The 15,473-nt window shown below is 49.5% G+C and overlaps 1 protein-coding gene across 3 annotated transcripts; it reads right to left on the bottom strand.

The window, feature by feature from the left end:
* Nucleotides 1,553-15,180, bottom strand: ZNF584 (zinc finger protein 584). 3 transcript variants are annotated; one of them, XM_021097413.1, is made up of 3 exons: nucleotides 13,580-15,180; nucleotides 11,401-11,527; nucleotides 1,553-3,123 (listed from the first exon to the last, which is right to left on the bottom strand). In XM_021097413.1, exons 1-3 carry the CDS (start codon nucleotides 13,595-13,597, stop codon nucleotides 2,096-2,098), a joined length of 1,173 nt encoding a protein of 390 aa, XP_020953072.1. In that variant the 5' UTR covers nucleotides 13,598-15,180; the 3' UTR covers nucleotides 1,553-2,095. The 3 variants fall into 3 exon arrangements, with proteins under 3 accessions (XP_020953072.1, XP_013854371.1, XP_020953073.1); XM_013998917.2 differs by having other exon boundaries at nucleotides 1,553-3,102; nucleotides 13,580-15,178; XM_021097414.1 differs by having other exon boundaries at nucleotides 13,498-13,621.

Raw genomic sequence — 15,473 nt, 5'->3', positions numbered from 1 at the left:
GCATATTCCAACCAGAAGGACTGGTGGCACAGAGGCACTAGGCAGGCAGGAACAAGGAGACCCAGTGGCCCAGGCCAGACAGAGGGCCCCGAGGTCAGGAAACAGGTCACGCTGGCCCTGCCGTCTGCAGTGAGGACTTGGGTTTCGTCTGCCCCAGCCCAGTCTGCTTGCACATCAGCACCAGATGTGGTTCGGCTGCCTTCCCCTCTGCTCCCACACAGACAACCATGTTGGAGGCAGACACTCAGGACACAGGGAGAAGAGCCTGACACGGGCTTCACCTTCTGGTGTTAGAGAGACACTGAGCAGGCGGGCCAGGAACTCCCCTGACTACCAGCCTGCCTTGGTTCTACCCCCTGTACCCACCACCCCTCCTGCCATCAGAGGGTGGTGGAGAGGGATCATGGCACTTAAAGGAGGCGGCAGCGATTTCCAACCCCAAGATGCAGGACTGGCTGAGCAGCATGGCCCAAAGACCCTCACGTCTGGGGTTGGGGGCTCTCTCTCCAAACATGCCTCCCAGCTAACATTTCTTCATGATGGGAAACACCATTTCTAGACCAGGGACACAACTGCGAAAGCACACTGTCTGGCTGAATTGACATTTTATTTACCTCTTGAAAAAATTGTTTCCAAATTTTATTCTTTTTTTTTTTTTTTTTTTTTTTTTTTGTCTTTTTAAGGCCTTACCTGCAGCTTATGGGCATATGGAGGTTCCCAGGTTAGGGGTCTAATCGGAGCTGTAGCCACCAACCTACACCACAGTCACAGCAACGCCAGATCCAAGCCACGTCTGTGGCCTACACCACAGTTCATGGCAGTGCCAGATCCCGAACCCACTGAGTGAGGCCAGGGATCAAACCCACAGTGTCATGGTTCCTAGTTGGATTCTTTTCCTCTCCTCCACAACGGGAACCCCTCGTTTCCAAATTTTAAAATCAAAAGCCCTCATAAACCAGATGATCTGGAGCCATATGTCAATTCAATCACTTCTTTCCCTGGAGCCCTGTGACAGTGGGAGCAAAAGCCCTGATGGCCATGGGTGCAGAGAAACCAGCAACACTGGCTGGGTCACAAAAGCCACACCCTAGGATCTCCTTTCAGTCCCAGGGTGATGGCCACGCACAGAAAGCCGGTAGGAATACAAAAAACCCTGCAGATTATTTGCTGACAGTGACCTCAGCCACAAGTAAGAGCTCTGCAATTCCTGAGAAATTCCGGATTCCTCACCCCAAGCAACCATGGGCATACACTATGCTATCCCTGGTCACACAGGGATCTTGTACCAACTACCATGCTCTTCAACTGAGCTCCAGATCCAAAACGAAGCTGGCATTCAGGCTGGCAGACTCACCCACAGAGCCCTTCCATCCTTCCCTGGCGGTCGCAGGCACCAGTGCAAATCAGGCCAGCCTGGACTGGAGCTGTCCTCTGCATCCTTCTGTGCCCACGGAGGCAGACAAGTCAGGGACCTCCCCAGAAACCATTCCCTCTGTTCATGAGCCTGATTTTGTTCCCCAACTTCCCACACAAAGGCATGAAAACCCCAATATTAAGGGTGGCTTAAACAAAAAGGCCTTTATTACCAGACATGCCAGAGCAGCATGAGACAGCTCCAGGGCTGGATAAATGCATGACAGATACCATATGTATTGTCAACAGTGTCCATGAAAACGGTTAACCTTCCCTGGAAGCACCCAGCAAACACTGCTCAACTACCCTTGGCCAGAACTAGGTCATGTCCACACCTAAACCAGTTGAGGGGAAGAAGTAAGACCATCATGGGCTCCACCACTAATGATGCCTTCCTGTATCATGTAGGGAGCACAGCGGTGAACTTGCCCAAGCACACCAGGATGCCTGAGGCAAAGTGGGATGGCATCTGTCCCAGAAACTGGCACTGACTCTACTGCCAACCGCCAGGGCAGGCCAAAGTGCAGCCTACTTCCTGACAGCTCCCACATACCTGGGGGGTGTTGAGGTGTGCCACGTTTAGCTTTCAAATTGCTCATCTCCTCAATCTCCTTTCCACAGTGAGAACTTCCATGCCGAACAAGGTGCCAGGCATGCCTGAAGGCTTTCCCACATCCCCGTCCTATGACCGTTCTCCAATGTGGACTTTCTTGTGCTGAAGGAGGGTAGAACTATGTTTGAAGACTTTCCCACATTCGGTACATTCATAGGACCTCTCCTCAGTGTGGAACTGCTGGTGCCTATTACGGTAGGACCTTGTAGTGAAGGTCTTCCCACACAGGCTGCACGCATAGGGACGTTCGCCAGTGTGGACTTTCCAGTGCTGATACAGGCCAGAGCGGGTCACATACGTTTTTGCGCATTGCTTGCACTCATAAGGCCTTTCTCCAGTGTGAACTCTCTGGTGAAGCATGAAGCTATGGTTGTATTTGAAGAACTTTCCACATTCCCTGCACTCATAGGGCCTTTCACCAATGTGAACTTTCCGGTGCCGAATGAGGGTAGACAGAACGCTGAAGGATTTTCCACACTCGCTGCACTCATAAGGCCTTTCTCCAGTGTGAATTCTCTGATGCAGAACAAGTGCGTCTTTGCGGTTGAAGGTTTTTCCACACTCACCGCACTCGAAAGGTTTTATGCCAGTGTGGACCTTCTGGTGTTTCCTCAGTTTAGATGGGTAAGTGAAGGCCTTCCCACACTCACTACACACATGGGATGATTCTCCAGTGTGAATTTTTTGGTGATGAACCAGGCTTGAGCTCTCCTTGGAAGCATTTCCATCTGGTGGGCACCTGAAGGGTCTGTCTTTAGAGTGGGTTATCAGGTGGTCGAGGAGCGCAAAGGCCTTCAGGAAGGCTTGCCCGCAGCTGCTGCACTTGAAGGGCTTCTCTGTGGCATGGCCTCCCTGCTGTTGCTGGCAAGAGGAGGTGGGTGGGAAGGTCCCCCTGCACTTGGTGCTCCTGCATGGATTCCCCTCTCTGTGGGTGGTCTGGGGCTGGAGGAAGCTCAAAGTGGCAGAAATGGCTTTCCCAGATGCCCTGCACAGAACGGGCTTCTCTGGTAAGAGGACTCTGCAGCTCTTCCTCTGCTGGGGAGGGGCTTCCTTATCCTGCAGTCTACAGAGACAACCTGAGACAGAAGAGTCAGTCACTGTGGGGTGGATTAGAGGGAAGAACCACCTTCATCACCAAAGCATGTCGAACGAACCCAAAAAGGCATCCACAGAACTGTGAGGAGATTGCAGGGAAAGGTCTCGATGAGGAAGGGCTGGCCCAATGGACTAGGGCTCTGGCAGACACCAGAATAGGGAAGACTTCAACAAGGATGAACACAAAAAGATGGGAGCGCTGCAGGGAGGGGAGTCAGGGTCTCCCAGTCACTCCTCTGCAAGAGGTTCAGTGAGGCCCTAGCTGCTAATGACAGAAAGCATTGGGAAGAGGGTGGGTCTACTCCAACGAAAAGATGACTGCAACAGTATCTGGTGTCCACGTATTATTGAGGGATATATGACATGCACAGCAGCTCCCAGTGGACAGCTCTGCACTGTCACGGAGAAGAAGAAATGACACAGAGGCCAGAGAGGTGGGTCATCCAGAGCCTGAGAGTCATGATGGAGATGGGAAGGCCACACAGTCAGTCCAGAAAAGGGAGGAAGGAGGGAATCAAGTGTGGATACTGGTGCCAGCACCGAAATCAGAGTGCACACAGATACCCATCACTGAAACCTAGGCATCTGCTACCGCCATTCACCAAGACTGTGACCCCTCCTGGCCTCTGCCCTGCTGATCGCAGTCATGTCCGTGTTGGGCACCCAGGGCCCTTCCTTACCCTCCATTTGGGCAACCACAGGGGACCTCAAAGGTACAAGGCCTAGGAGGGAGAAGGTAATAAGATGCCAAGCCCAATGAAGGCTGACCTACCCCTCCCTACACAGACCACAGGAAGCTCATGTCACCACGACAACCAGGAAGGAAACCAAGTACTAGAACATGCACCTCTTCTGTACTTTTACTTCTCAGAGAGGCAAATGTAATATTCATGTGTTTTAATTGAAGTAGAGTTGATTTATCATATCATAGTTTCCGGTGTACAGCAAAATGATTCATATAGATACAGATATATGCACATACAAACTATACATATATGTACATATAAAATATTCACGTACATATATACACACATGTAAAGTCTTTTTCAGATTCTTTTCTGTTGTAGGTTATTATGTTGAATATAGATCCCTGTGCTACATAGCAGATCCTTGTGGAACCTCTTCTGCATATTTAAAAATTCGTTAAGAGGAGTTCCTGTCGTGGCACAGTGGTTAACAAATCTGACTAGGAACCATGAGGTTGCAGGTTCGATCCCTGGCCTCGCTCAATGGGTTAAGGATCCAGTGTTCCTGTGAGCTGTGGTGTAGGGTGAAGACATGGCTCAGATCTGGCATTGCTGTGGCTGTGGTGTTGGCTGAGATCTGTGACTCTGACTTGACCCCTAGCCTGGAAACCTCCATATGCCGCAGGTGAGACCCTAGAAGACCAAAAAAAAACAAAAAAAAAAAAAAGAAAAAAGAAAAAGAAAAAAAAATTTGTTAAGAAAGTAGATCTCATGTATTTTTTTGTTTTTCAGTGGTCACACCCACAACACTTGTAATATCCCAGGCCAGGGACTGAATCCAGGCCACAGCTGTGACCCAGGCTGCAGCAACGCCAGATCCTTTAAACCCACCACACCCGGCAAGGGATCAATTCCACACCTCCGCAGAGACCTGAGCCACTGCAGTCAGATTCTTAACCTACTTTGCCACAACAAAAACTCATTTGTTTTTTTCTTTTAAACATAATTGGGGGGGGGGGGGTGTCACAATGGTTGCCTTTAGAAGTTCCCAGACCAGGGATCAAACCTGCCACACAGCAGCAGCCAAAGCCACTGCAGTGACAATGCCAGATCCTTAATCCTCTGCACAAGAGAATTCCTTTAGCTACAATTAAAAAAACAAAAAACCCTCCTCCGAAGCACAACTGGCATGATTAAAGAAAGAAAAGACACAATAGTATTTAGAGACTTCAATGTGTAACTTTCATTAAGTGGACAGAACCACTGGGCAGAAAATGAACAAGGATACAACACTTGAACAACACTAAAAACCACCTAGACTGCCACAGACATCTACAGAACATGCTACCTAACAGGAGCAGAAGTGGAGAACATTCTCCATTCTCACATGCACACGGAACATTCTAGAAAACAGACCACTTGCTAGGACATAACAAACAAACAAAACTAGCCTCAGTAGACTTCAGCAGTTAATGAACCTGACTACGATCAGTGAGGACACAGGTTCGGTCCCTAGCCTCCCCCAGTGGGTTAAGAATCCGGTGTTGCTGTGAGCTGTGTTGTAGGTCACAGACATGGCTCAGATCGCATGTTGCTGTGGCTGTGGCACAGGCTGGCAGCAGTAACTGATTTGACCCCTCACCTGGGAACCCCCATATGCCGCAGGTGCAGCCCAAAAAAGACAAAAAAAGAAAAATAGAAATCAACAACAGGAGTTCCTGTCGTGGCGCAGTGGTTAACGAATCCGACTAGGAACCATGAGGTTTCGGGTTCAGTCCCTGCCCTTGCTCAGTGGGTTAACGATCCGGTGTTGCCGTGAGCTGTGGTGTAGGTTGCAGACGCGGCTCGGATCCCGCGTTGCTGTGGCTCTGGCGTAGGCCGGTGGCTACAGCTCCGATTCAACCCCTAGCCTGGGAACCTCCATATGCCGTGGGAGCGGCCCAAGAAATAGCAACAACAACAACAACAACAACAAAAAAAAAAGACAAAAAAAAAAAAAAAAAAGAAATCAACAACAGAAATCTGTGAAACAAACTTTTTATTCTTTTCCATCATGGCTTATTATAAGATACTGAATACAGTTCCCTGTGCGCTTCAAAGAACCTCGTTGTTGATATAGTCTGCATATATACTAGTTTGCACCTGCTAATCCCAAACCCCCAATCACTCCCTCCCCCCACCCCTCCCCCATTGGCAACCACAAGCCTGTTCTCTATGCTTGTGAGTTGGTAAACTCACAAAATGCTAGGGAAACTAGTAACGTCGTCTTGTTCAGGCTTCAGATGAAATGCTAGGCCTCTGACCAATGCGACCTTGCCTGAGCTACATGCCAAACTGCTGAACTATAAACAGGCCAGTAGGAGTGGGGCCCCCAAATGTTGTAAACCTATAAGATTAGATGGATGATCTGTAAATCTGCAAGATCAGATCAGATAGGGAGTAAGTCACCAAGCTTCACTGAGCCAAGACGACCTGGCCAGCCCCCAGGCACCAAATTAACAAGTTAACCAAGGCATTTTTAACAATAACCAGGGCTACAGACTTGCAGGTGGGCTGACTGTTATGAGCCTGCAGCCTGGTGCTAAAAGCTAGACTCCTTCAAACGGCAAACTAAAGTCTCCCCTGCAGCGTAACACGGTGCCTGGGGCCCTTCCCAACTGGGACTGCAGACTGCTGTTCATGGGATGTCCCAGCAATGCCCGTATCTGGATGTAGGTGTTTCCTCAATTTGGTGATGTATGAAATCTGAAATCTCTACGTTGTTTCTTTCTTCTTTTTTGTTTTGTTTCGTTTTGTTTGTTTGTTTTTTTAGAGCCACACCTGCAGCATATGGAAGTTCCCAGGCTAGGGGTCGAGTTGAAGTTGCCGCTGCCTGCCTACACCACAGCCACAGCAACACAGGATCCCAGCCACATCTGTGACCTACACCACAGCTCACAGCAACACCAAATCCTACCCAGTGATCAAGGCCAGGGATCAAACCTGCATCCTCATGGATACTCGTTGGATTCATTTGAAAAAGGAAGGAAAAAAAAGAGGCTCTCAAACCAATACCCTAACTTCACACTTTAAGGAACAACAAATAAAAGCAACCCAGGAGTTCCCGTCGTGGCGCAGTGGTTAACCAATCCGACTAGGAACCATGAGGTTGCGGGTTCGATCCCTGACCTTGCTCAGTGGGTTAACGATCCGGCGTTGCCGTGAGCTGTGGTGTAGGTTGCAGATGCAGCTCAGATCCCACATTGCTGTGGCTCTGGCGTAGGCCAGTGGCTACAGCTCCGATTGGACCCCTAGCCTGGGAACCTCCATATGCCGCGGGAGCAGCCCAAGAAATAGTAAAAAAACAAAAACAAAACAAAACAAAAAAAAAAGCAACCCAAAGCTAGAAGAAGGAATGCAATAAAAAGCAGAAATAGGAGTTCCCGATTTGGCACAGTGGGTTAAGTATCCGGCACTGCAGCTGTAGTATAGATCACAGCTGTGGCTCAGATTAAATTCCTGCCAGGGAACTTCCATATGCCACCGGTGTGGACATAAAAGAAAAAAAGAACATGACCCAAGAAGAAACGGAAAATATAAACAGGCTTTTCAAAAAAACATGTAAGGGAGTTCCTGTCATGGCACAGCGGAAATGAACCTGACTAGGAGCCATAAGGTTGTGGGTTTGATCCCTGGCCTTGCTCAGAAGGTTAAGGATTCAGCACTGCTGTTAGCTGTGGTGTAGGTCACAGACACAGCTCAGATCTGGCATTGCTGTGGCTGTGGTGTAGGCCAGAAGCTCTAGCTCCGATTAGCCCCCTGGCCTGGGAATCTCAATATGCCGGGGGTGCGGCCCTAAAAAGCAAAAAAATTAAATTTTAATTAAAAAAAAAAAAACCTGTAAGGAGTTCCCTGGTGGTGTAGTGGGTTAAGTATCTGGCATTGTCACTGCTGTTGCTTGGGTCACTGCTGTGCATTGGGTTGGATCACTGGCCCTGGAACTTCCACATGCCCCAGGCACGGCCTAAAACTAAATTTTTTTTTTTTAAAAAAAGGAACAACAGGAATTCTGAACATGGCGCAGTGGTTAACAAATCCGACTAAGAACCATAAGGTTGCGGGTTCGATCCCTGGCCTTGCTCAGTGGGTTAAGGATCTGGCATTGCCATGAGCTGTGGTGTAGGCTGGCAGCTACAGCTCCGATTAGACTCCTAGCCTGGGAACCTCCATATGCCTTGGGAGTGGCACTAAAAAAGGCAAAAAGACAAAAAAAATAAAAATAAATAATCTTTAAAAAAAAAAAAAAGGAACAACAAAAAACTACACCAAAAAACCTAAGCTGGAATTCCCGTCATGGTTCAGTGTTTAATGAATCCGACTAGGAACCATGAGGTTTCAGGTCCGATCCCTGGCCTTGCTCAGTGGATTAAGGATCCGACGTTGCCATGAGCTGTGGTGTAGGTTGCAGACGAGGCTCGGATCTGGTGTGGCTGTGGCTCTGGCGGCTACAGCTCCAATTAGACCCTTAGCCTGGGAACCTCCATATGCCGTGGGTGCGGCCACAGAAAAGACAAAAAACAAAAAAACAAACAAAAAACAAAAATCCTAAGCCAAGATGCCTTCACTGGCTAATATCTACACAGAAATAACAATTAACACCATATAGTACAAGGAAATCTTTTCAATACTGTGTAACATCCTTATGAGAAAAGAATCTGAAAAGCAATGGATGTATGTACATGAACAAGAGAGTTACCTGCTGTACACCTGAAACTAGGGCAACTTTTTTTTCTTTTTACTGTGGCAACTGCGGCACACAGATGTTCCCAGGCTAAGGGAACTGCAGCTGACGCTTATGCCACAAGCCATGGCAACACCTGATCCAAGTTGCATCTGTGACCTACACCACAGCTTGTGGCAACGTGGGATCCTCGGCCCCCTGAGAGGGGCCAGAGATTGAACCCGCCCGCATTCTCACAGAGACAATGTTGCGTCCTTAACCTTCTGAGCTACAACAAAAACTCTAACACAACTTTTTAAGTCAACTATACTCCAATAAAATTTAAAAAAAAAAGAATTAACACCAATATTTCACAAAATTTCTATTCCAGAAAATAGAAGAAAAAGGAATATTTCCCAATTCATCCATTGAAGCCAAAATTATCCTATTACTCAATCCAAAGACAGAACAAGAGGAGTTCCCATTGTGGCTCAGCGGTAACTAACTCGACTAGTATCCATGAGGATGTGGGTTCGATCCCTGGCCTTGCTCAGTAGGTTAAAGATCCAGTGCTGCTGTGTAGTTCACAGACATGGCTCGGATCCTGCATTGCTGTGGCTTCGGTAGAGGCCAGCAGCTGTGGTTCTGATTTGATTCCTAGCCTGGGAACTTTCCTGTGCCACACACATGGCCATAAAAAGCACAAACAAAAACAAACAAAAAAGAAATAACAAGAAAACTACACCATTGATAGCTCTTAGGAATAGAGATACAAAACTCCTCAACAAAATACCAGCAAACCAAATGTAGAAATATATTTTAAAAAATTATAAGCTATGATAGAATGGAATTTATCCTAGTAATTCAAAGCTGAACATATGAAATGCATTTACTGTAATATACCATGTTAATAAAACAGAGGACAAAAATCACATGGTCATTTCAAAAGATGCAGAAAAGCACTACACTACTTTTCACAATAAATCCAGTCAACAAATAAGAGAAGGGAATTTCCTACCCTGAAAAGGGCATATGCAAGAAACCCTGTGGCTAACGTCATCCGTACGAGTGAAAGACTCTTTCTGTAAGATCTGGAAGCAAGACAAGGACCTCTACTCTCGCAACTTCTATTCGATAAAGTACTGGAGGTTCTAGCCAAGTCAGGCCAGGGAGTAAGTGAAACTATCTCTACTCACAGATGACATGACATTATATACATGGAAATACCAGAGACCGCATTAAATAAAATTAGAATGAACGAGTTTAGAAAGGTTGCAGGATACAAGATCAACATACAAAAATCAATTTTATTTCTATATGCTAACAATGTATCATCTAAAATTAAATTCAAGGGGTTCCCCTCATGGCTCAGCAGTTAATGAACCTGACTGGCATCCATGAGGACAAGCGTTCGATCCCTGGCCTTGCTGGCACTGCCTTGGCCTGTGATGTAGGTTACAGACACGGCTTGGATCCCATGTTGCTGTGTCACAGGCCAGTGGCTACAGCTCCCATTAGACCCCTAGCCTGGGAATCTCCATATGCCTCGGGCACAGTCCTAAAAAAACAAAAAAAAAACAGACAAAATTAATTAATTAATTAAATTTAAGGAGTTCCTGTTGTGGCACAGAGGAAATAAAGCCAACCAGGAACCGTGAGGTTGTGGGTTTGACTCCTGGCCTTGCTCAGTGGGTTAAGGATCCGGCATTGCCATGAGCTCTGGTGTAGGCTGCAGATGTGGCTCAGATCTGGCATTGCTGTGGCTCTGGCACAGGCCAGCAGCTGCAGCTCCGATTGGACCCCTAGCCTGGGAACCTCCATATGTCATGGGTGTGGCCCCAAAAAGCAAAAAATATTTTTAAAAATTAAAAATTAAATTTAAAAATGACTTCATTTAAAATAGCATAGAGGAGTTCTCACTGTGGCACAGCAGGTTAAGGATTTTCGTTATCACTGCAGCAGCCCTGGTCACTGCTGTGGTATGGGTGTGATCCCATGAAACTCCACATGCTGGGAGTGTGAGAAAAAAAAAATGAGAGCTGGAGTTCTCGTCGTGGCGCAGTGGTTAACGAATCCGACTAGGGACCATGAGGTTGCGGGTTCGGGCCCTGCCCTTGCTCAGTGGGTTAAGGATCCCACGTTGCCGTGAGCTGTGGTGTAGGCTGCAGACGCAGCTCGGATCCCGAGTTGCTGTAGCTCTGGTGTAGGCCGGTGGCTACAGCTCCGACTGGACCCCTAGCCTGGGAACCTCCATATGCTGCGGGAGCGGCCAAAAAAATGGCAAAAAGACAAAAAAAAAAAAAAAAATTAGAGCTAAATAAATAGAAAGACATCATGTTGGCGGACTGGAAGATATGGAGGGAGTTCACACTATGGCACAGTGGGTTAAGGATGCAACGCTGTATCCGCAGCAGCTCAGGCCACTGCTGAGGCACAGGTTTGATCCCCGCCCTGGCAGTAGGTCACAGCTTTGGCTCAAATTCAGTCCCTAGCCTGGGAATTTCCATGTGCCGAGGGTTCAGCCAAAAAGAAAAAAAAAGATACTAAGATGACAGTAATGCCCAAACTGATCCACAGACTGGAACTCCCGGCTCATGCCTGGTCCAGGGAGGGCCGATTCAGTTTCCTGTGGAGGAAGGAGGCAAAACCTGGAGCACAGAGGGGCCACAGGTCCATCGAAGTCACACAGCCAGAGAGAAACAGAGCTGGGTGGAACCTGGTGGACAAACGGTGAGAATCTGAACCCCAAGCCCTGGGGCAACAGGTGCTGAGGCTGCCAATAGGGCAGCTCAGCGAGAGGCAGGGAGGCGCCCCTCTGTGGCTTCAGGACAGAGAGAACTCCCACGGAGAAGAGACAGAGGTGGGCATTCGCTGGGGGAGAGGGAGAGACTTACCCAGCGAGCCGACGAGCGTGAAGTTCTCCAGCATCACATCATGGTACAGGCCCCTCTGGGTCGAATCAAGGAGCCCCCACTCCTCCCGGGAGAAATACACTGCCACGTCGTCAAAAGTCACTCGGCCCTGTAATGACGGATTCGAGTGACCCTCAGGGCGGATAATGGACAGAAAGTCAATCAGATGACAGCGAGAGGAACACATCCGTGCCCATGACCCGTCTCGGGGTCCTGCCGCCTCTCTTACTGACGCCATCTCTCCCTTTCAGCCCTTGGCTCCCACTTACCCTCACCCCTCCCTGCTCCTAACACCCCATCTCAGGGGACTCTCAGGGCCCCAGTACCATTGGTGCACCTCTGTTTTCATGGAACTGTCCTTTATTTATTTGCTTTTTAGGGCTGCACCTGGGGCACATGGAAGTTCCCAGGCTAGGGGTCTGCCAGCCTAGGCCACAGCCACAACAATGCTAGACCGGAGCTGTATCTGCGACCTGCAGCTCCTGGCAATGCCAGATCCTTAGGCCGCTGAGCAAGACCAGGGATCTAACCGGCTTCCTCATGGATATTAGTTCCTCATGGATATTATCATGATATTCCTCATGGATTTTTTTTTCCGGTCTTTTTGCCTTTTGTAGGGCCACTCCTGCAGCATATGGAGGTTCCCAGACTAGGGGTCTAATCGGAGCCGTAGCAGCTGGCCTACACTAGAGCCACAGCCATGCAGGATCCGAGCTGCATTTGCAACCTACACCACAGCTCACGGCAACGCCGGATCCTCGACCCACTGAGCAAGGCCAGGGATCGAACCCACAACCTCATGTTCCCTAGTCGGATTCGTTAACCACTGCGCCACGACGGGAACTCCTAGTTGGGTTCTTAACCTGCCGAGCCACAAGGGGAACTCCTCATGGTACCATTAAATTCTGCATCCAGCCCACAACAGGCTGGTGGTGACCAGACAGATGCCACCTAGATACCCCACCAAGCACACAAGACCCACCTTATTTCCGGCCAGTCAATTCCCTCTGTGTCCCAGAGATCACCATTCAAAGTAACAAACCTTAGGCTCATCTTGCCCTTTCAGTACTGAGAACCTGGTCCCAGGGCCCTCCAGTGTGCCCTCCTGGCCCACCACACACATAACGCCGTACTGCAGCATGCTACAACTCCACGCCCGCAGCACAACCTCACCAGTCCTCTCCAGTGGCACTTCTCCAGAGTGCATCCATAGAGAGCAACCACAATCCCCTCCGTCCCATGTCCTCCCCACACCTCCAAAGGCCCACTGCCAACGGGGTCCCCCAGGTCTGCACAGAGGGCTGCTCAGCCTTCAACACAAGCCCAGGAACCACACATGGAGCTCCAGGACCCCAACCCTCCTCCTTCTCTGCCTTTGAGACAAGCTGGGACTTGGGAACTTTTGATGCACTGCCTGCCTCTGGACAAACTCTCCCCCAGCAAAAAAAAAAAAAAAAAAAAAAAAAATGCAAAGAAACTGAAAGGGACTAAAAATAATTGCCTGCAGGGAGTTCCCATAGTGGTTCAACTGTTACCAACACGCCTAGTATCCATGAAGACATTGTTGGATCCCAAGCCTCGCTCAGTGGGTTAAGAATCCGGCGTTGCCGTGAGCTGTGAGGAAGGTCGCAGACGCGGCTCGGATCTGGTGTGGCTGTGGCTATGGGGCAGGCTGGCAGCTGCAGCTCCGATTTGACCCCTAGCCTCGGAACTTCCATATGTCACAGGCATGGCCCTGAAAAGACACACACGCACACACGACACGTGCAAATTATGAAAACACGCCCTTCACACAACACCACCAAGGGGTGGGCCGACCACCTAAGCCACCCGTCGCGCTAAACACCTGGACCCACCCCTCACCCCATTAAAGAAACCACTTGGTCCCACCCTCAAAGCGTGAGCGAGGAAACCTGTTAATTGCTTTCGCTCCCTTACGCTGCAACGTGAGTGCCAAGAAAACCTGGTCTGAATTTCTTATCCAGTCTCTTATCAATTTCTACCGACTAAGTAAGCCAAGAACCCTGGTGGGTAACCCTTCGCACAGACTGTCCCTTCACCTGTCACAGCCTTCCTCACCTCTCCAGTGCTCGTTCAGAGTCTGCCCCCGCCGGGTGCCGAGCCAGGTGAAGAGATTTTGGTGGGGGCACCTCCCACTCACCTGCGCCTCCTCGGCCATCGGAAACTGGCGGCAGACGCAGCTGAGATCCGTACCAGCAGGAGCCCAAAGCCGACAAGGAAAACACTCCCAAAGCCTAGGAGCTAAGTCAAGAGGTTCTCAGGGTGGCACAGCCAGTCTCAGAAAGAGGGGTTTATGTCCCGGGTCAGGGAGCGAGCAAAGGTGCTGAGAGGGTCGCTGCGCTTCCCTCCGCCGGGTTGGTCTCTGGTGCCAACGCTGCCCTCAAAACGCTCGCACCGACAGCCAGCGGGGGCCAAACCGGAACCGCAGGGCAACGCCGGAAGTCCCACCCGCGGTGCCCCTTAGACTCCCGCAACGCAGAGCTCTCGTCACCTCTGACCCCGTGCGGGCGCTCAAAGACTACACTTCCCATGAGCGCAGAGGAACGGACATAGCCAATGATAGCCCAGGGGAGGGGCCCCGCATCAGCTTGGCGGGAACTTCCGGTGTCGAATTTCGACGGCTCCCTGCCCTCACACCAGGCGGAGGAATAGAGCGTCTACGTGAGGGGTGGCCTCCGGGAGGCTCCCCGAGCTCGCGGAAAGCGGCGCGGGCAGGGCTTGGGAGTTGGGGAGTCCCGCCACGTCCTGTAGGCGCGGGGACCGTGGCGAGTGTCTGGTCTCCCTTAGCTGCCGTGGCCCCAAAGGTAGAAAGGTGCAATGACATTCACTGATTTCAAGTGCAAAATTCGATGAGGTTGGAAAAATATTTATTATTTATGCCATTTATTAATATTATGTATGGCATTTATTAGATTCGAGTTACTTTTTGGGGTCATCTCCTTAGCCCAATACAGCTTTATCCCACCCACCTCCATTGTGCTGTTACTGGCAAGTATATTTGTTATTGGCTGAACAGTACAATTGTAAGTACATGTACTTTTAAAGTAAGAAATATGGGAGTTCCTGTTCTGGTTCAGCAGGTTACGAAGCCAACTAGTATCCATAAGGATGCAGGATCCATCTTTGGCCTTGCTCAATGGGTTGGGGATCTGGCCTTGCCATGAGCTGTAGTGTAGGCTGCAGACTCTGCTAGGATCTCAGGTTGCAGTGGCCGCTGTTGCTGTGGTGTATGCTGTAGCTCCAATTTGACCCCTAGCCTGGGAACTTTGATGCCACGGGTGCGACCCTAAAGAGCAAAAAAAAAAGGGCGGGGGGTGGAGTTCCCAGGTTAAAGGTCAGGCATTTTCACTGCAGCAGCTATGATCGCTGGGAACCTAGGTTGTACTGGGACCTTCCACAAGCCAAGGATGGGACAGGGTGGGGAAGAGAGCAGAAACCTCCAAGTCACCAAGACACAAGCCTGAGTTGGCACCTGTGCACTATTTAACAAGCATACATTCTGTTTATCAGGTGTCTATCTGCTGATGATAAATGTAATCCGTGTTCAATGCCAGCCTTTTTTTCACAGCAATACCCTAATTATCTGCAATAGTGCCCTATTTATTGTTAGACACTTTCCCCTTAAAACAGTGTGGTTCCTAAGTACATTTTATGTACCTTCTTGGAGCTGTTTCTGGAGAGTTGTGGGTTTGTTTTTGTCTTTCTAGGGCCGCACCCCCGGCAATATGGAGGTTCCCAGGCTAAGGGTCTAATCAGAGCTGTAGCTGCCGGCCAGTGCCAGAGCCACAGCAACACCAGACCCGAGCCGCCTCTGCGACCTACACCACAGCTCACAGCAACGCCGGATCCTTAACCCACTGAGCAAGGCCAGGGATTGAACCCACAACCTCATGGTTCCTAGTTGGATTCGTTAACCACTGTGACACGACAGGAGCTCCAAAAATCCTTTATGAGACTTGCGTTTTGCAGATAATTTCTCCTAGACTACGACTTGTCATTTCATACTGTTTCTTGTTGTCTTTCACAGAGCAGAA

The sequence above is a fragment of the Sus scrofa genome, chromosome 6 (genome assembly GCF_000003025.6).
Source record: "Sus scrofa isolate TJ Tabasco breed Duroc chromosome 6, Sscrofa11.1, whole genome shotgun sequence".
NCBI lineage: Eukaryota > Metazoa > Chordata > Mammalia > Artiodactyla > Suidae > Sus > Sus scrofa.
The sequence above is the reverse complement of the archived record's forward strand: the minus strand, read 5'-3'. Positions and strand labels throughout refer to the sequence as shown.